Source organism: Sapajus apella, unplaced genomic scaffold (assembly GCF_009761245.1).
Source record: "Sapajus apella isolate SASKATOON/1434 unplaced genomic scaffold, GSC_monkey_1.0 scaffold36, whole genome shotgun sequence".
In the NCBI taxonomy this organism is placed as follows: domain Eukaryota; kingdom Metazoa; phylum Chordata; class Mammalia; order Primates; family Cebidae; genus Sapajus; species Sapajus apella.
This window is the reverse complement of record NW_022436976.1, coordinates 14,741,237-14,761,884: the sequence shown is the minus strand read 5'-3', so window position 1 is coordinate 14,761,884 and position 20,648 is coordinate 14,741,237. Positions and strand designations below refer to the sequence as shown.

At 34.7% G+C, this 20,648-nt stretch overlaps 1 protein-coding gene across 2 annotated transcripts in view; it reads right to left on the bottom strand.

Moving 5' to 3' along the window:
• Positions 1 to 243: 243 nt before the first annotated feature.
• The window catches only part of NEGR1 (neuronal growth regulator 1), a 930,734-nt gene continuing 910,329 nt past the window's right edge, over positions 244 to 20,648 (bottom strand). For both annotated transcript variants that reach the window (XM_032297093.1, XM_032297094.1), the window contains one exon: positions 244 to 4,087. In XM_032297093.1, the coding sequence (XP_032152984.1) occupies positions 3,963 to 4,087 (125 nt within the window). In that variant the 3' untranslated portion in view covers positions 244 to 3,962. The remainder of the gene's footprint in view (positions 4,088 to 20,648) is intronic.

Below are 20,648 nucleotides of genomic sequence, written 5' to 3'. Positions count from 1 at the left end.
TAATAAGATATTTGCAGAAAATTTATTTTTAGTTTAGTTTAGTTTATCAAACCTTTTAGGAATCAGCAACAGCAAGAAAGAATATAGTGTGGAGTCCTTCAAAATTGTGGCATCTAAACTTTTTACGCTGTACTGCTTTAGAGTAAGCATAAAGATGAGTGTAATACAGGAAATGAAGAGAATAGCAGAAATATCTTCAAATTGTCATTTCTTCCTTCTTTCTTAACTAATAGAGTTTTAAAATGAGTCAAATACATATTTTAATTGATAAACCGAGTTTATATTCACCTATTGGAAACAGTACAACATATTTTACATCAGGTTATGAAATATGGATGTTTTACTAAAAGACAGGAAGAGCCTTTTCCAGTCTTTAAAGTAAATACATATTCAAAGAATCTTAAGGCATACCATTTATTCATATTCATATCTATTGAAATACTGTACATCCACATACTTCAATAAATAGTTAAAAACCTGACCTCTTTTTAAATCATTTCTGGATTTCAAAAAACAATTTTTATTGAAAAGATTAAATAGTTAACTTTTGGCTGTGTTACAAAGCTAAGCACAATGGATAAATTAACAATTTTTCAGTAAATTTGATCATTATAGATGATTGACTTTGATAATTCCGTTTTTCAGAGTTTTCTGACTTCAAACATAGGGGTATTTATATATATATATATATATTATTTGCCCTGAATTATCTGGGTAATTTTCTCAGTTCTCCAGTCTACTTTCTAGATATAGCTTAAATGTTATGATGAAGCATTAATTTTTCAGTTAAGTTATAAACCCCCCAAAAGTGGCTTTAAGTTTAAAATTCTCTCTCTCAAATCTTTGGTGTCTCAAAAACACCCACATTACTATAACTTGGGCAGTACTTTTGATGATATAATTGCTGCATAATAGGAATTTGATGGTGTAATAGGACTTACGTTTCGAATGAGATCATTGTAAAACATAATTACACCACTTGCAGTTAAACTAAGAATGCAAATGTGTAAGTTAACTACCCTAATATTCGGATTCTACCTTCCCTCTCATCCTTTCTTTCTCTCTTCCTTCTCCCATTCCTCCCTTCCTTCCTTCCTTCAGTCCTTCCATCCTTCCTTTTTTCTGTCTTTATTTCCTTTCCTCTTCATTCTTTTTCTCTCTCCATTTTCATTTTTCAGCTGCTACTTATTTTTCTTTCTTTCTTCTTTAAAAAAAAATAGGGGCAACAAAAGGAGTCCCACAAATGGAACTTGTAGAAAATATAATCCTGAAACGAATAGCTCACAAAAAATTATTATAGATTAAAAGATAAATCAATTTATAAAACTGCTATTCTGAAATTGCAACAATCTTGTACAGTCAGGACTGATAAAATGGAGTAATCAGACATTTTATATGTCCATAAATGTAAAATCATCTACTTGAACATTATATGCAATACATTCACACAAAAAAGCAAATACTGTAGCCTTATTTGACAATATTGAACTCATAAATACTCATGATTTCACTCTGTCCGGGGGCCTAAGGACTAGGAATGCTGCTGTGATACAGAAAAACATAGTGAATACCTCCTCTATTTAAAAATGTCACTCAAGAAAGTCTCTTCTAACATAAAGGCAAATACATATAGCTACTGAGCTATGACCGTACTTCTGTCACATTCTATGGTAAAAACACCAGACTCCACAAATTCGGAATCATGACAACACTTTGAACTAATTATTTGGTTCATCCATAGTTTATACCTCAATTTACCTACAAACCTTACAAAGAGGAGGTATTTTAACTCTAGGAAAGCGATCACTGAATAATATGCATTCTTGATCTGTTTCTTTCTCCCAAACAATGGTACTGATGGTTAACACTTTTGTGGTAGCACCACTATTTCTAGGAAGTAGATTATTATGGAGTGTGCTACTTTAAAGCTGCAATACAAAATAATATTTTGTAGTTTATTCTCCAATTCCACAAAAAATATTTTTAAAGCAAATAAATAATAAAGTTAAGTGTCATATTTGTTCTAAAAACTCTTAAATATATCAGTCAAAATAATGTCATCCATTTATTACAGTTAGTAGATTTAATAGCTTTATGCCTTATTGCCATTTTATGGAAAGAGTGTATATTTATGTCCCTTCATTTAAGATTCATTTTTCTAATTAAAATTGATTTATGGTATATTTTGGGACTAAGTTTTACTTGAAGAAAAAATAAATCACAGGTTTTAAGCCATCCCTCCAGGGCAACTGACTAGATACCTCAAATATGTATAAGCACCGTAAAATTTATTATATCTAATTTTATTGTAGGATCTTTGTCGTTAAGACTTGTAAAAGGGGACTATTTGTAGAAATCTAGGTGTAGTGAAATTGGTAACTTCATCAAACCTGTAAAATGGCTTTCAAGATGATGGTCTTTCTTTAGTAAAGAGTGAAACCATCAAACTATTCCTGTAATGTAATACCTAGAGTAACAACATTTTCCTTCCAAAATGTAGTTTTCATTTTTTATAGTAGAAACAATTAACATTCACAATAACTTGATAATTAGTATATCCTAAGATAATCTTATCACAGGTGTCTTGTCTTTATTTGATCACATCTTACATATATCAAGAAAAAATAAAGGATGGTCTCTTTTTGGTTTTACTTGTTTGAGCTGAAACGGCCATATAGAAAGATTTTATTGAAGAATTGGCTATTTTAGAGATTGATCTGCTATATACCAATATAGAATGTTTGTTATAACATATTTTGGAACTTTTAAAATATATAACGTGCATTCCAGACCATCAATTGAGTGTTATTTTCGCGTGGAAAATATGCAAAATGCTCCTGTCCACAGGAGCACTGCCTCTGTCATACTAACTTACTGGCCACAAAACAAAATGAATGATAAGCGCTTACCAACTCATGTAATATTAGGTGATAGGACTTTGTGCCCTTTCTGACAAATCATCTTAAAATTTTTGGCTTGCAATAGTGAAAGGAAAAGATGCTGTATTGCTAGGCAATCCCTTGAGTGGACTGTGCTGTCATTTTAAAGGAAATGATTTCCTACAGTTGGTCCAACATTTAGCTACAACTAAAGAAATCACATGGTATATTTACTATACTGTTATTAAATTGTTTCTCATCACAAGAACTGAGTTAGTGTGGGGCAAAATTCTCAAGCCTCACTGTCAGTTCAGGAAAAGATTTTTACATTCCAATAGCTCCTTCATTACTTAGAGATAGTATATGGTTTAACTTTATCATTCTGGTTTATTTTTGCTTTCAATTTGTAAGATTTAGCAAAACATTTTATATTAGTTGGAGACAAAGAGGAAAATATTATTTGATGAAGGCACACCCATGCTGAACTTACAGGAAAGAGAAGCAGAGCTGCACAGCCAGTTATATTACAAGGCTCATTCCTGAAACCTGAATATCATGCGAGCAGAAAAATCTAGATATGTGTTATATTTTGAAGAAATAGTCTGAAGGCAATATTATTTGCTTTTTTATCAAAAAAGAAAAAAAATGCATCTTTGTAAATGTGGATTGACTCTTATTGAAACAGGGAACTGAATGCTTGTATTGCAGCCTTAAAGAATCACATATTCACTGCAATATTCATTTTTGTAAACTACAGCCTGCAGCCTAGCAGACCATGACTGAATGCTTTTGAAAAGTTGTAGATTACAAACATGAAATCACAATTAATATCCTCTAAAAGTAATTTCAGAGCTTTCACGTCTTAAAAAAAGGACAATGTGTACTGCTTCACAAGGTAACGTAGCTAATCAAAAAAGAGTAGAATTAAAGTATTTACATAATGAGCAATTCTACAGAAGGCGATCATCCCCATGTAAGCACTGCTGATTATATCCCACGCTGCTTTTAACAAACTGTACCAGATTGGATCCAGCCATCAGCACTTTCAGAGAATCCTTAAAAGCCTTTTATGGGTCTTTAAATTTATTGTAGAATGGCATTCTTCAGGTAGAATATGCTGGTGAAAGAGGACAGTGTCAACACAAGGTACCAGCAGGAGAAAAGCACATCAGCGCTCCCGGTAATTCCATACTGGGCTGTACTTGGAGCTGGAAAGAAATGGAAAAGATCAAATCAAAATCTAATTTGTGTCTTCCAGGATCTTGACAATAATCAAAAGGTAGCCGGGTGCATTAGGGAAAGCACTGACATTGGAGTCAGACAGACTTAAATTCATGTCTGATTCTGCTGTATGACAATGTGTGGGGTATGTGGCTAACTTCTCAGAGCTTCAGTTTTCTCAAGGGCAAAATAAAAATAACAGAAATAATATAATCCATCTCTCAGGGCTGTGGTGTGAATTACAGTATATTACATCAACTAAACACACGCTAAGTACTCAAAAGCCACTAACATTATTATTCCTCTCATATGTATTGTAAATATTTATATTAGTAGACAATATTCATTTATGCATATATTTGTAGCTTCATTTTATTAGGTAAATACTGTAGTAAATGCTAGAAAAACAAGAATCTCTTCCAAGGCCTTTTTTTGGTGAGAAAAGATCTTCAAACAATTATAATACAATCCTAGGAATATTAGAGTTGCATGTGCATACTTCACTGACACAGAAAAATTGTGCATTAAATTAGCCTGGGCAAGGGAGATTTCAAATGCAATTTTACCAAAGGAGATGATCATGTGGGTAGAAGAAACAACATATTTGAAGCCATGAGAAAAGGACAGAGCAAGGTGTATAGTGTAGAATATAAAGGGTAGATTTAGTCTTGCTGGACCATGAAGTTTGAGGCCCGAAGTGGAGAGAATTGAAACTAGACCTCTGGACAGGTAGAATGACTTCTACGGTAATGAATAGGGGACTAGGCTTATATGATGAAAGCTATTTTGAAGAATTTGGAGTTTTAGTTGAATGTATGACTACCTTTGTACATGAGAAAGATTACAGTTTTATATATGGAGAAGTTCACATGGTACTTGGCTAACAGTCATGTTGAATTTTCACTGAATACCTGGAGATTCATCAAGTTTGGGATATTGTGGGAGTGTTCTGAACAGCTTCCACTTTGTTTATGAAAGGATAGTTTCCTACTTGTATGTGAATTATATTGTGTTCCAGAAATTAAATGTCACAATCGTGCTTGGACTTGTTAGAGACTGATTCTCATTTGCCATAATAATAGTAATAACAAAAAACCCGCCAACATATTTTAACCACCTTTTCTTAATGAAACCTGGATTTCAAGCACTGTTTCCTAGTAGAAATTGAATAATGTAGTAAAGAAATCGACTACTCCATTTCTAAATTTATAACTCAAGTCCAGGAGCAGGTTTAGTACACTGAGTTTGAATTACCAGCAGATAGTTTTAATGAAACGTTCACAAATGACTATATTACTATGTAACAAGAAGAATAAATTGTGTTGTTTACACTTGCAAGAAATTAAAGGGGATGAAAGATACATGGGTCCCTGCAGTGGGAAGTTTCTTTGACAGTGCAATTATTGATTCTAGGTGAATGGGATTTGAGCAGTGAGACTGTGATGTTTTAATAAACAGAGAGCAAAATTAGCTATTTAATGCATCTATGTAATTACAAATGAGTTTTTTTAAAAAATAAAAAGATGAAGAAAGTAAGCCTTTTGTTGAACAGACAGTTTTTCAATTTCTGACATATAAGAAGTCTGATTTAAAACCATGGAACTCTTATTTTCCCTTTTTCAAGATGTAGAAAAATATATTAAAAATATAAATAAATCTTTATTTAGTATATGACCTTCTCAATAACAGTTATGGTAGAGTTGTTGGTTTTCAAGAATGTTGCATGTAATAAAACTTGTATAATAGTAAAAAACCAAGAACATGCAAGGCATATACATGGTTTGATATATAAGAAATAAAATTTAAAAGCTAAGCATAAAAAGCAAAGGTAAATTATTTTTGTTATCATGACAAATTAAGCAGTAACATTGAATGGGTGGACTATTGGCCAGGAACGGTGGCTCATGCCTGTAATCCTAGTACTTTGGGAGGCCGAGGCAGGCAGATCATGAGGTCAAGAGATCGAGACGAGACCATCCTGCCCAATATGGTGAGGCCCCATCTCTACTAAATATACAAAAATTAGCTGGGCAAGGTGGCACACACCTGTAGTCCTAGCTACTTGGGAGGCTGAGGCAGGGGAATTGCTTGAGCCCCGGAGGCGGAGGCTGCAGTAAGCCAAGATTGCACAACTGCACTCCAGCCTGGTGACAGGGAGACTCCATCTCAAAAAAAAAAAAAAATGAGTAGACTTTCAAGACCCCTCAAAACTCCCTATCTATCTTTAAAAATGCATTTTTGGGCAATCTTTCCTAGATCCACTCTCCTTTAACAAACGGAGCTGATTATCCCTTCTGTGTCATGAGTCCATGAAATATATATATTATACAACGATCACACTGCATTGCAAATATTTGTTACGTATCCATTTCTTCCAACAGACTTAAACTCTTCCAGGTCATGTCTTATTCATTTCTGTGTTTCCAGACATAGGTGTGATATATAGTAGATGTTCAAGAAATGTCTAAGTAAATGACTCAATCATATGAATGGGTCACAATCAAAATGAGTATTTCTATCCCACAAAATGGTATCTCTTCTGAAGCAAGCCATATATTTATAGGCTAGAAAATGTACTATAGCAATATACATCCATCCATTCATTCAGCAAGTTTTAATTGAACTAGGTACCAAGCACTCTTCTAAGTGCTGGGAATGTAGCAATTAATAAGATAGGTATGATCCTTTTATGACTTAATTCTATATATTCCATATATACTGCTTTTTGTCATCTGCCTTCCCCAGTGTAGCTGTATATTTTTCCACTCAGCCTCCTATTGCCTTAAACATAACAAAGATATTACCAACAGTATCTTTTAACTTTATTATTTCACAATTAAAATGACATATATTTTTTCACTGGTGCCACAAATTTATATACTTTTTTGTTGTTTGTGAATATAATACTTATATTAGTCCTTAAATAAACTAGAAACTGGCTGATGCACTGTTAGCTTGCAATTGTTACAGAAAATAGACTGTGGAGTAATTGTGAATAATCAGCAGGCCAAAACACAAAGAGCAAAGTTAGTCACCATAATGTGAGGTCAGATACCTAATGCTAAGTTATATGTCATCAGGCATACTCCTTAACTATATACTGAATATCTATTATGTTCATCAGGTTGAATTAAGCCTCACATAGGCAAAGATGAATAAAACCCAAACCTCTCTTTCAAGAATAAATAAATAGGATATGAATAAATAGGTAAACATAGAACATTAGGATATATGGAGCTTTAGGGATAACATACAAACCTGGGAGGACTCCCTAGGGGTTCATGGCAGATAAGTAATTCAGGCAACAGTTACAAATACAATATTTTTTTCAAAATGCAATGATATACATATTTCAGTGCACATCTCTCTCTCTCTCTCTTTTTTTTTTTTTTTTTGAGAAGTAATCTTACTCTGTCACCCAGACTGGAGTGCAGTGGCACGATCTCAGCTCACTACAACCTCCGCCTCACAGGTTCAAGCGATTTTCCAGCCTCAGCCTCCCGAGTAGCTAAATATATATAGATAAAATACATATATATTTTATCTCTGATACTGAACACACAGTTTGGTACTTAATAGGTGTTCAGTAAACATTTGTGCATCACATCCATTTTCCCCACTGTTACCACAAACCTATAAGGAGACAAAATAGCTTGACTTCTTTTTTCAGAGAATATTGTCTTTCCCCCTCATATTTTGCTGAATCTTTCTTCTCCTTTTAGTTTCAGGCTCATTATAGCTTGACCTGTACAGGTCAGGCTACTTCCCTTAAGTATTTTGAGCAAGAAGACAGATCATTAGCAGGATAATATAGGAACAGAATATGTACTGAACTTTATAACATCATACTCTTGCCACAAAAGACAGTCAGCATAGGTGAAGCCATAGGTCCAAACTAGAAGCCTGAATTCCTTAGGAGACAGCTAGTTGAGCCTCTGGGGTGTCCCGACCTGTTGAAGGATCTCTGCCAAGCTTTTAGTTGTCTATCAATATCATGCTTCTATTTACCCTAAGTAAAATTAGGCAGGATAAGTCATGTGTTCAGAAATGTAGCGGGGCTATGGTGAGAGCTTTAGTTTCATTCTGATGACATGAGAAGCCATAGGAGAGTTTGATTATTTCTAAAAGATCACTTGGCTAGTCAATAGGCAATAGATTATACTAGGAAAGTCAAGAGTAAAGCCTATGTTGGCCGGGCACGGTGCCTCTTGCCTGTAATCCCAATGATTTGGGAGGCGAAGGTGGGCGGATCACCTGAGACTAGGAGTTTGAGAACAGCTTGGCCAACATGGCAAAACCACGTTTTTACTAAAAAGACAAAAAAATTAGTCAGGCATGCTAACTGGTGGCGCACACTTGTAATCCCGGCTACTTGGGAGTCTGAGGCACAAGAATCACTTGAACCCTGGAGGCAGAGGTTGCAGTGAGCTGAGATAACGCCACTGCACTCCAGCCTGGGTGACAGAGTGAGACTCTGCCTCAAAAAAAAAAAAAGAGTAAAGCTTATGCTAGCTCAAATCCTTCAAGTATTCCCCACTGTCTATTGAGTGAAGCCAAAACTTTACAGCCTAGCATTCAGGGTCCTTGGCCATCTGGTTCTAGTCAACTTATCCAGACTCACAGTGGCTCTTCACTCTAGTTGTACAAGCCATTTTTCTGAACACAAAGAGTGTTTCATTACCCCATGTCCTTTGCACATGCTGCCTCCTTAAGCCTACTGATCCTTAAATATCAAAAAAAAAAAAAAAACAGTTTATTTCATAAGGCCATCCCCAATCTAAGAAAAATTATTAGTCTTCTGCTTATACCTGACTTCAGAAATGTTTTCTTTCTTTTTAACTTATAATTAGTAATATTTATGTCATATGTAACTATAAAACATCTTGAGGTTATGGAACATTCCTCCTTATATGTGCATCTGTGTCTTATATCAATCGTGTTCAATTGATGTTTATTGGATTGGATGTGGAATAATATTCCTAAGTACGCATGTGTCTAATTCAAGACCATTTTGATAAACTATCCTAACAGTTGTTCCTATGATTTCTCACCCTTAAGGCAAAGTGGATAATGGGGGAAATTGTTCTATTTCTTTCTTACTACCTGCTTAATTGTTTTTGAGAAGAAGATTGAAGAAAAGAGAAGAAAAGTTTAAATTGAGAATGAGAAAGAAAGGAAGAGGATAAAGGAAACAAAAGTTGAAGATTTAAAACAAACACAGAATACTCAGCCCTTGAACAATGTATTAGATGATATCATATTTACCATTTTATTGAAAAAAAAAAGAGAAAGAAAATAAAATGGAGTCTGTAAGGTGAGACTGCTTTGGTGTAGTTTGCAGATCAGAATTTAAAACAAACAACAGAAAGGGCCGTTTGTCATTCTTTCTACTTAGTAAAGCTAAGACATTCTAGTCTTTAAATACGACATTGTATGTGACTGTAGAGCCAGGTGATATTGGTTCAAGTTCCAATTCCACCTCTTTCTAACTGGACTAAGCTGGGCAAGTTTCTTAACTTTGCTGAGTTCAGTATCTTCATCTGCAAATGTGGATTGGTAGTATCTCAAAAGTTACTGCAAAGATTAAAGGTGTTGTTATGTGTAAACCACCCAGCACAGCACTTAACAAAGCATAAACACTCCCACCAGGATGATCTAAACACTCCTCATTCACTTATTCCTCTAACAGATTCAGTGTTTGCGATGTGCCGGGCACTCTGAGGCAATGAGCAAAACAGAAACGGTCCCTGTTCCCACAGAGCTTTCTGTTTAACTTGAGATGCTTTGCACGGAACAAGCATATTTTACTTCACTTTTAATCTACACTTAGTTAAATCAATGTTTCTCTGGTCTCACAAAAATGTCTTTTGTTTTTGCTTACAGAAATATTAATTCTCTATATTTTCTTGACTTTGGGAGTATTTTTATTTAATGTAATTTATAGCTAGATAATTGCCAGTCTCCTCTGATTTGCAATTTCTTCAAAGTCAGAGGGTATGACCTCTGACTTTTCTTCTCTTTTGCCAAAGAGAACAGCATGATGCATGACATTTAGAGAGTGGTTTCACGGCTGACCTAATGATGAGTTTGTTTTTAGAGGATCTGTCTCAGGTGTGAAGCAAAAGTGCCCAAGCTAAGAGTGGAGTGTAGGACTTTGAGACTTCTTCCTATTGTCAACAGGAAGATCCATTCTGAATTTTAATATATATTTTATATCTTGTCTAATTATGATTATCACTACCAATTACCACAGCTGCTGCCTATTATTTTCTGTTTTGGCAGCTTTCCCTTGTATTGCTCCGGTTTGTATTTTGAGGCAAAATCAAATGTAACTGTGAAATATTTAGTTTTGGTACAATATCAATTATTTGCCCAGAAATTTCCTTAAATTAATCAAGTTTTAACTGAACTAGCTTTGAGTCATGTTTTTAAGATTTCTGTTGCAATCTTAGAGTTACTAAAGCTATATTAATTCTGCTTCTGTAGGGCAAAACTGGCCTCAACTTACATTTTCCTGAGGAAGCATATACCTTAATGGGAAGCAAATGATTTACACCCAAATAACGTTTCATGCAGAAGAGGGTGATTAATGTGTACTCAAAATAGAGAACACATACATTTACTGAGAAATTATACACCATTGATTAGAGCTAACTCACAGTGTGATCCTGTTGCATTACATACTGTGGGAGTAGTTTGCTCAAAAGGTAATTAAATCCTCTCTGAAGCAATATCCACCATCCACCCCTTTCCACCATCAGCAGCTGCAGGGGATATCCGGAGGCTCAGATTGCACTTCCTTTTTTTGTATCACTTAATTTTACTTAAACATTGGGTACAGATTAGGAGAGGAAAAGAGAAGCAGATGGGATATACTTTTCCACTGGTATGTAACTCTGGATTATGGTATCTGGAAGAATCAAGTAGGTCGCACACGGGTGACATAATTAAACTCCTTTCCATTATTTCTGGTGAAATCAAATGGTCCACGAGATGCGCTGAGTTATAGATACAGCACGGACACGCTATATCTTCTCATGCACCACCTCATTTTGTGGCACAGTGATTTTTAGGAAGAGAGCTTTGTTTGTGTGAATATTGCATGCTCCTGTACTGTAGACTCTCTGGGGTCTTTTTCTCACCCTCAACTTTAGGGTTGGAGAATGCCGGAGTAGCACAGTTGTCATGTGGGAAGGCTGCCAACGTAGAGATTTTCAGTCTGTTTGTTTGATTACTAAACACACCTTCATTGTGCCATACTGTCTCCCGGAGTGCAGAGAGGTAAACATCTTATGGTCCTCTTTTCAATTAGCTCTCCGTCTGGTTGAGTAACAATTTGTGATTTCCTATGACAGTCAACTCCTCTTGCATTTAGAGAAAGAATGTGAAAATTGGATAAATGGCTTCAAATTTCTGTCAGTCAGCCTTCCCTTTTTTCTTCTTTAGAAGAAGTCAGGCTAACAAGTACACATTGGTGTTCTTTTCTTGAATTAGAGGCCAAAGATCATAGAAAAGTTTTTATTTAATTCTAATGTTTTGGCTTTTTTATTTTTTTCATTTGATCAAAAAATTGAATGTCTATCTTCAGGTTAGTTCCAATAATTTTGACAGATTGAGACTTGATAAACTTCAAAATAGTCATTTTTACAGAAAATCTCTCTACTTTTGTGTTATCAACAATGAGGTAAATGGGTAGAGAAATCACACCATTCCTTTCTCTCTCTTTTTGACTAGTAGCATTTTCCTGCCAACTTATTCTTAGCGACTACAGAGCTATTTCTATGGCCAACCAGCCTCCTCGAGTCCCATTCTGCTTGCTGAATAACCATTTTGCCAAAGTTCACAATATACCATCCTATCTACTCAGCATCAATTACATTAGGAATTTTAAACATATATTTGCCTTGGTTTTACTCACATTCAGAAATCTACCTTTTTGTAGGTAAATACTTTTATCTTCATATAGCCAGATGAAACTCTCCAAGATTATTACCTCTCATTTGAGGTGAGGAGAATGAGGAAGCAATCATCCAAATAGAAACAAATTCTGCTGCCTTTTATTATCCTTCCTAGTTGCCGAAATAAGGCCTCAAAGCTTGAATTGTTCATCAGTATCTTCTCAATGTTCTGTATTTTTTGTTTACTTTATTTTAGAAACTTAGAAGTAATTTATATGAATATATAGTAGCTTTGAAGTGTGTTGTCAATACAGGTAATTTTGTGTGACCCTGAACGGTTCTTTGAACTTGGTATGGCAACTCCTACCACGTTGGTTTGCAGATGGGTTTCTACATAAGTGTCTTGACATATTTTGGAGTTGTATGTGGATGTGTATGGGTGTGTGTATGTGTGTTTTAAACTCTGGCTTTGTTGTGTGAAATATTGCACAAAATACAATACACATTGACCTTACTATACAGACCTTAGCTTGGGCCTCTAGGGCATCATTTAGTTGAAGAAAATAAGGTTTTGCAGAAATGAAAATAGAAACCTGGCTGTGTTCTTAAGGTCACTAATAGTCACTGCCATCAGCTATGTCCTCACTGTGACACTGGTAGTGTGGTGAAAACATGGGAGAAATTGGAAACCAGCAAACATTTTTGCAAGGTGAAAGCCTATACATGTGGGTATGTGGGTGTGAAATTATTTAAGTTTTTATATAGGGTGTCTAACCTTGGAGTTTATTGATCAGGTATTCTTGTTTACTACATTTTATGCTTTGAATCTTTTGTGTTAGAAAGGTTACCTACACTAGCTTATTTTCTGGATTCTGCAACATTTTTCTTTTGGCATTATTAAGAATCAAGAATTTCATAAGGTTTGATGATCATTTCCATTTTTTTGAATATTTAATTTACCTTTAAATTTTGTCTGTTTGCTTTGCTTGTTCTTAGATTTTCCAGTGAAATGAAGGCCAGTGATTATCTGGCCTTGTAGTTCTGATTTACCTAAATTATTCCACTTGTTACACTGTAGATTGATTTTCAGTTATTCTCAATGATTCTCTAATCATTGCCATGATATTTTGGCTATTTTAAAATCCTTAATAAAATCCAAATGACTTTGGATGGAATGTAAGACGTTCTGTAAGTTTTCAGCAAGCTACTTTTTCAGCCCTATACCCGATACCCTGCCATACTTTGCACATGTGTTATCCTAGGCAAAAAACTCTCCATTCTCAGGACACGTGCAAGTCTTTGCTGCACTTGTGTATTTGCAGTTTGCATTCATATGAGATGGGCTTCTATGTCTGTATGTGTGAAACAGTACTCATATCTCAGTGCCTATCATCTCAGATGCAACCTACTCACAAAGTAGAACCTGCAAAACAGTCTGAGTGCTGGGGATCAGCTGGTGCCATCCACAGATTTTACAGATGAGAAGGTGAGGCTGATAGGGATTGAATGATGGGCTTAAATTAGATGTAAAAATAAGACAAGGACTCAGGTATTCTGATTCTCTGTGCTTCCATTTCTATGTAGCTTCCCTGAATTATTACCTAACTCTAGTTAAATTAATCTGCCAAGTCCTCTTTTCTCCTATAGTTTTTACCTATACTTTGCCTATATTTTATCTATACTTTATCACTCTCATGTGCATCTTCTTCTACAGAGTCTAAGTTTCTTGAAAGCAAGGATCATATTTAATTTACTTGTGTATAACTCATAGTATTTGATCAAGTGTTTGGTACTGTCAAACTATTTATTATAGAAAACTGAAGTATAGACACATTGTTTAAACTTCTGCATTAGGATGAGATTTTACCATAGAGGTCTAGAAAAGAGATAGAAAAGATAATATCATCCATCAAGAATTCAGGACTTGGAAATACTGACTACCATTGTAGAGTAACATTGGTTTCACCTACTGAAAAGACGAATCTTGTCTTCTTGGATGTCTCTCAAGACATCATACCATAAATGTAGAGTTATACCTTCACAAAAATATAAACACACACCCAAGAGAACTGTTAAATCATTGCTCTTGTCTGTGACTTCTATCTGAATGTGTTTGCTATGGATGGAGGCCATATTTCTTAACAATCAAGCATAATACCAGGTACTAGCTTAGCATCCTGGTACCTCAGTTTTCTCAGCTGAACAAAGGGGATAAAATTATCCCTCCTCATGTTATAATAAACAGATGAGGCCACTAAGTGAAGTGTTGAGTAAATTTTCTTTAAATGATAGCTTTTAAAATATACTAGTGTTTACACAAGAAGTATCAACATAAACCCCTACCTTGGCCCAAGAAGAAATGTTTAGTTGTTGGCAGGAGATCATGTGTATCTCAGAGTTCTAGAAATTTTGTAACAGTAACAATGACACTAACAATATATGTCCTTTCTAAAACATAGCTTTAAAAATGCAGGTCAGAAAACTAATCCACTAAACAAATAATGCTTAAGTACCTACACATGCTTAGTGATTACCTGCTATTCTCCACATACTATTTTGTGTTCCAGGGTACAGTTTTAATATGTAGCTCCTCTAAGATCACAATGCTCTGAACAAACCATAGCATTTTATCTCCTTGGGTTTGCAATCCATGCTTCTTTTACTTGGAATTGCCTTCTTCTACTTCCTCCCAATTCTCCTGCCTCTATCTGGCATACTTGTATTTCCCCTTAAGAACCAAGTTCAGTGTCACCTCTGTGATAACTTACATGATCCCTTCCTTACTTCCTCCCTCCCTGGAGGCCTCAGTGTAATTCAAATTCTTTCATGGCCTTGCTTAGGAACTTGCTTCCTCACCTAGATTTCAAGTTTCTAAAGAGCTGAAATCATATTTTCTTCATCTTTCTTTTCCTCTTCTTTCCTCTTCCCCAGAGTCTATCCCAGTGACTGCACATAATAAGGGCTTAATAAATAACTGCTCTTTTTATGTCCACATGAGATAAATTTTGCAAAATACACTTGTTTCACACACTTTTGTGTTTTGCTTTACATCTTCTCATTACATTTCTACTTTAGCTGTTGCTATGACAACTGGTTGTATGCAGGGCAAACAATTCTAAAGTATATTCTACAGGGCTCCTCAGAGGGTCCCTAGTAGGATGGAGCCCAGTTATGCACACCAAGTACCACTTCAATCGTGTATTCTTGGACTGGCTTTCCCTTCCTCCCTGTTTTACTAGTTTCAGTCACCCACCAGTGTTCCTTAAAATTCCTTCCCAAAATAATTGCTTACAAGCAAACTGCTTATTTTAGGGGTATCCAGAGAAAGACAACAATCTTGTCCAAAGAAAAGGAAAATATATTGTAAATACTGTGTCTAGTGCAACTTCATATCTCCCTACACTCCATGGTGCTTTGCACATAGTAGGTGCACAGAAAATTAATTTGGATAAATAAATCTGTTGAAAGTGAACAGCTATCCAATCTCTTTGCCACCGTTCTTCTTGGCTCCTAATAATTCTCTCAGTTTGTGTGAGTTTTATGAGGTTTGCATTAATTATATTGTTAGCAGGCACATACTCTTAACAACAACAGCAACAACAACAAAAACCCAGGTCTTAAAATCTTAATTAAATCTGGTTTTTTTTCCTCATAGATTTTATCGCAGGAATATCACCTACTGTTTCACACTATCATCATTTTGGTTTCTGCTATACCAGCAATACTGCCCAGTGAAAATTCTGGCTCCACTTGTATTTCTTAAATATTTAAAGGCACTCATGGTTCTTATTTTTTATTATGATTTCAACTATAAAATACTCTTCTCCTCTACAACCTTGAAATGTTCTTTCCTCAAGGCTCTATTGCTGCCTAAGATTATCCAACTCGTAACATGGGAAAATGAGTAATACAACTGCGGTGGCAGGACTATGGGGACAGGCACACAAAAACCAGATACTAGGGCATTCTAGTCCAAAGAAGAGTCCAGAAAAGGATGAAAAGAAAAAAAAACAAACCATGCACAGTGATGCCAGTACTGAACTCAGACACTAGTCAAGATATTTAAAAAGAGAGAGAGAAGTATGCATTTAAAAAAACCCATTACATTAAAACACCTTACCTCTGGCTCATTTTTATAGATAATGCCAATTTGGCCATTTACATTACTGTTTGAAAGCATTTTTGCCTATCGTAAAAATAGCATTCCCTGCATTAATAAAAGTTTCAGATTACTAGCATTAAGTTTATATCTACAGTTCCTTCAGGCACAAAACATTAGGAAAAGTTTTGTCATTTTATAACACCTTTATTTTATTGAGAGATGACTCTATTTTAGCAGTACTTTCAATTATACTTAATATGTATATTTAAACATATAATTGGAAAATTGATCTTTGAGACTTACATAAGTCAGGAAATCATAATTTAGGAGTAACTGATTTTTATACCAGTAATCACATTATTTATTCAACAAGTGCTATGGAGTGCCTACTATGTGTTAGGTGTTCATACACAAAGATGAACAATACCTAATTCTTAACTCTTGGGACTATGTAGTCAAGTAAAAAAAAAATCTACACCAGAAAAAAATGAAATTATTTTTACAAAATCATATAATTCCAGAGTTAAAAGAAATTTTGAGAGAATTTATTCTCCTTTGTCAAATCATAACTAAATCAGAATTTAGTTAGAGAAAGACATTCTACACTCATATCATTTTATAGCCAGAAAAGACTCAAGTCTGGTGAGGAAAGAGCTACACAGAGAATTAATGCAAGTGTCCAGACTTTAAGTTTAATGCCCTTTCCAGGATATTGCACTGCTCACGTGAATTCATTTAGTATTTTGCTTCATGCTTTTATAATACTCATTGCTTATTAAAGTAGCAGATAGAAATCTTAAAATGTTTCTAAATATAATATGATAAAAAATAATTCCATAGTCCAGCAAATTATCCAAAGTCTAGATGCCTTTTTAATTAGACATTTCAACCAATAAAATACAAAATGAGTTGTTTCTACATACGTGCTGGATGTGACATAATAATAATAATTATTTTTTTATTTTTTGAAACAGAGTCTTGCTCTGTCACCAGGTGCCAGGCTGGAGTGCAGTGGCGCGATCTTGGCTCACTGCAACCTCCGCCTCCGGATTCAAGCAATTCTCCTGCCTCAGCCTCCCAAGTAGCTGGGACTACAGGTGTGCACTACCACGCCCAGCTAATTTTTGTATTTTTTTAGTAGAGACGGGGTTTCACCATGTTGGCCAGGATGGTCTCGATCTCTTGACCTCGTGTTCCTCCCACCTTGGCCTCCCAAAGTGCTGGGATTACAGGTGTGAGCGCCCGGCCGACATAATTATTTTCTGAAATATCTAATGTTGGAAATAATTTCCAAGATCAATAGTCAATATATGCTTTCTTCATATCTTTCATAATGTTTTCAATTTGAACTTCTTTAGTGCCTCAAGTATATGAAGCTCATAGTAAATATGTACTGATCAAATGTTAGTGATACGTGAATAACCATTATATTAGAAATCTGCTATAAATGGCTAATTTATTTTCGTAAGAAGAACATGGCCTAGAAGCAAAAGAGTAGGCATCTACAACATTCAGCTATATATCTAGACTGTGTCTTGATTCATCAGTTGCTAAAAGGTACACATGAAATCAGAAAATTAGCATTCAGACAACTCTGCATAAAATTCAGTTGTTGGTTTTGGTTTTTTTTCCAGTGAAGGAGGAGCTTTGGTTTACTATTCAAATTTGAGGTCAGGGCTTGAAAACTCGAAAAAAAATGGAAAACGGGTTAAGAGAACCATACATTCCTAGAGAGCAAAGATATAGCTTAAAAACAATAAATGTGTCAATTTGCTTTTATCACAGTAACTTCTCTACTTCCTAGTATACTGGTATCTAAGAGTGACCGCTAATAAAATTAAAAAGCCACATTTAAATACATGTGTTCTAATATATATTTTCCATTTCACACTAACTTTAATTATAATCACAATTAATAGGAACATTTGGCATCATTATAATTGTCCAAAAAAATTCTAAAATTCTCTGTAAGGTTGTTTGTAAGACTTAAAGAAAGCAAGCATTAAAAAAAAGCAATCATACATTTTGATGCATTCTTGGAAACGTCATTATAAAAAGGTTTGGGCTACATAATACGTAATTGCACTTGGGTGTAATTTTTAAATCTTTAAATTAGAAAAGACAGATGATTACTTTCCTCCTTCGCCAAAGAGAGAAATGATGTTTAATGTTAGTATCTCCTTGTTACACATTTTTTTTTTTTAAGAAAAAGGGATATAAGAAGGCTATAATAAGCACTGTGAATGTTCCTGCTAATCTTCCTGGAATTTCTTCCTATATTAAACTATATCTTGTCTATACTATTTAAACTATTGTTCTGATATTCTTCACATATGAACAAGATGATATTTTGCAAAGTTTAAAATTGTGGCAGCTATCCAATTATAAAGAGCAGCTTTATCCACTTCTGAATTAGGAACAAAAAACTCACCAACACAAATAAAGGTTTTCATTAAGCCACATTCCTGTTTATTACAGAGTGACAATAATAATTTTTTTTTGATTTTAATTTAACATTAAAAACAAATCGCAATTCAGCCATCCCTTTGATGCAGCTGGCTGCACTATGCATAATGTCTGATATACAATGGCACTGCCTATTGTTACAGAACTGGCTTATTTGTATATTGAAAGCTGCATTCAAATTTGTCTGGTTCAGAATGTTCAATGAAATGCACAAATCGACTACTTTAATATTCCTCAATTTGTCATAATGGTTTTTGTGTGAGTATTTTTCTTATTTAAGATTGTCATAATGTCATTTATATTGTTTAAGGAACAAGAAACAATTCCTCTTAAATCTCATAGTCGAAAGCTAAAGACAGGGGCCTAGGTCAAGCTCAAAGTCACTTATAGGTGAAAATCACCTCAGATTCGATCTAGGCTTAGCAACTACCATAAAAGAACTGTCGCAAGGCCTTGTTTTATTGTTTGCTAACAGTCAAATGAAATAAGATGTGGAATATTATAGAAAGGATTTTGTAAGTGAAAGGGAGTGGTTAAGAAGAGACAAAGTGTGTTTTGGAAAGGATACTGAAACTTGAAGAATGTTGGAAGAAGAGGTTGAGGGAAACCTATGACTGAAAGCAACATTGGAGACACAAACACACTGATCTTAGAGCCCTGCAAATACGTTTCTTTATATTGGATATTTTGAGTCTTTTTCTATTCCTAGGAATGTTTATCAAGTTATACAAGTCTACTAATTCAAATTATCCTATAAATGCCCTTCTTAAAATATATATTGCACAACTGAATTGCATTTGAGTTTGTTAAGTTATGAAAAAGGTATCCTGAGTCTGCAAATACAGTTTGATTTCCTGATCACTGACCTATGAAAAGTACAGATTGAAAAAGCAATTTTTGGCTTGGCCCTGTGACTCAAACCTGTAATCTAGCACTTTGGGAGGCCAACGCAGGAGGATCCCTAGAGGCCAGGAGTTCGAGACCATCCTGGGCAACAAAGTGAGATCCCATCTCTACAAAAAAATAAAAAAATAGCCGGATGTGGTGGTGTATGATTATGATCCTAGCTACTTAGGAAGCTGGGGTAAGAGGATTGCTTGAACCAGGGAGGTCAAGGCTGCTGTGAGCTCTAATCGCGCCACTGCACTCCAGCCTGTGCAACAGAGCATTTCTTGAAACAATTTCTTGTCTAAAGAAAATAAAAAGAAATTTCTTAAAAAGCTATTTTTAAAACATGAAAAACAACTACAAAATCATGGAAGAGAAAAATGAGTGTCATTATTTGAGAAAAATGAGTGTCATTATTTCATAGATACTAATTAGAGACAAATGTAGTATCATGTTGTTCATTTGAAGATACTATCTTTTCATCACTTCACTAGTGGAGATTAGAGGTCCTTTTTCATCATTTCACAAAATGTTAGAAAAACTAGTCTCTCCTAGTTGCCGTAGATAACTTACTATTGTAATTCCTTCAGGATTCGTAATTCTAGTGTTAAATACAGGGTGGGACAGCAATCACATTATAATTATCAAACATTTGAGCAGAGCATATAAAGAGCTGCCCAGGATTTTTTTGTTAATTGTTTCATTTAATTTTTTAATTATATCATTATCATTATGACCAACTCCTCTTCACCCACCCACTCCTCTTTTTTTTTCCAAATTACGCGCATTTAGAACATTATGAGTATAAAGAATTAAGACCTTCAACAAAATACTTTAGTATTGTGAGCCTCAAATTTCTATAGGGGTTGTGAGAGGGGTTATTAATATCCTTGGACTATTGTGAATGTTAGAGGAGATAATACTTGTGACTATGCTTTGTAATGCACAAATCAGTTTGTAAAAGCAATCTGATACTAGAGTACAACTGTCAGATGCTAATAGTTAGGACTTTAAAGAAAAATACCTTTAAAAATTTGTTGTCATTTGATAAGTTCTTACCATTCAATGGTAAGTCTTTCCATGATTAATCAATTCAATCATGGACATAAGGTTAAGTGTAATGACCCAAAACGAATGTATTTGGGCAAAATAGAATTCTCTTCACCTACAGGCTCAGTTCTTTTTATTTGTAAT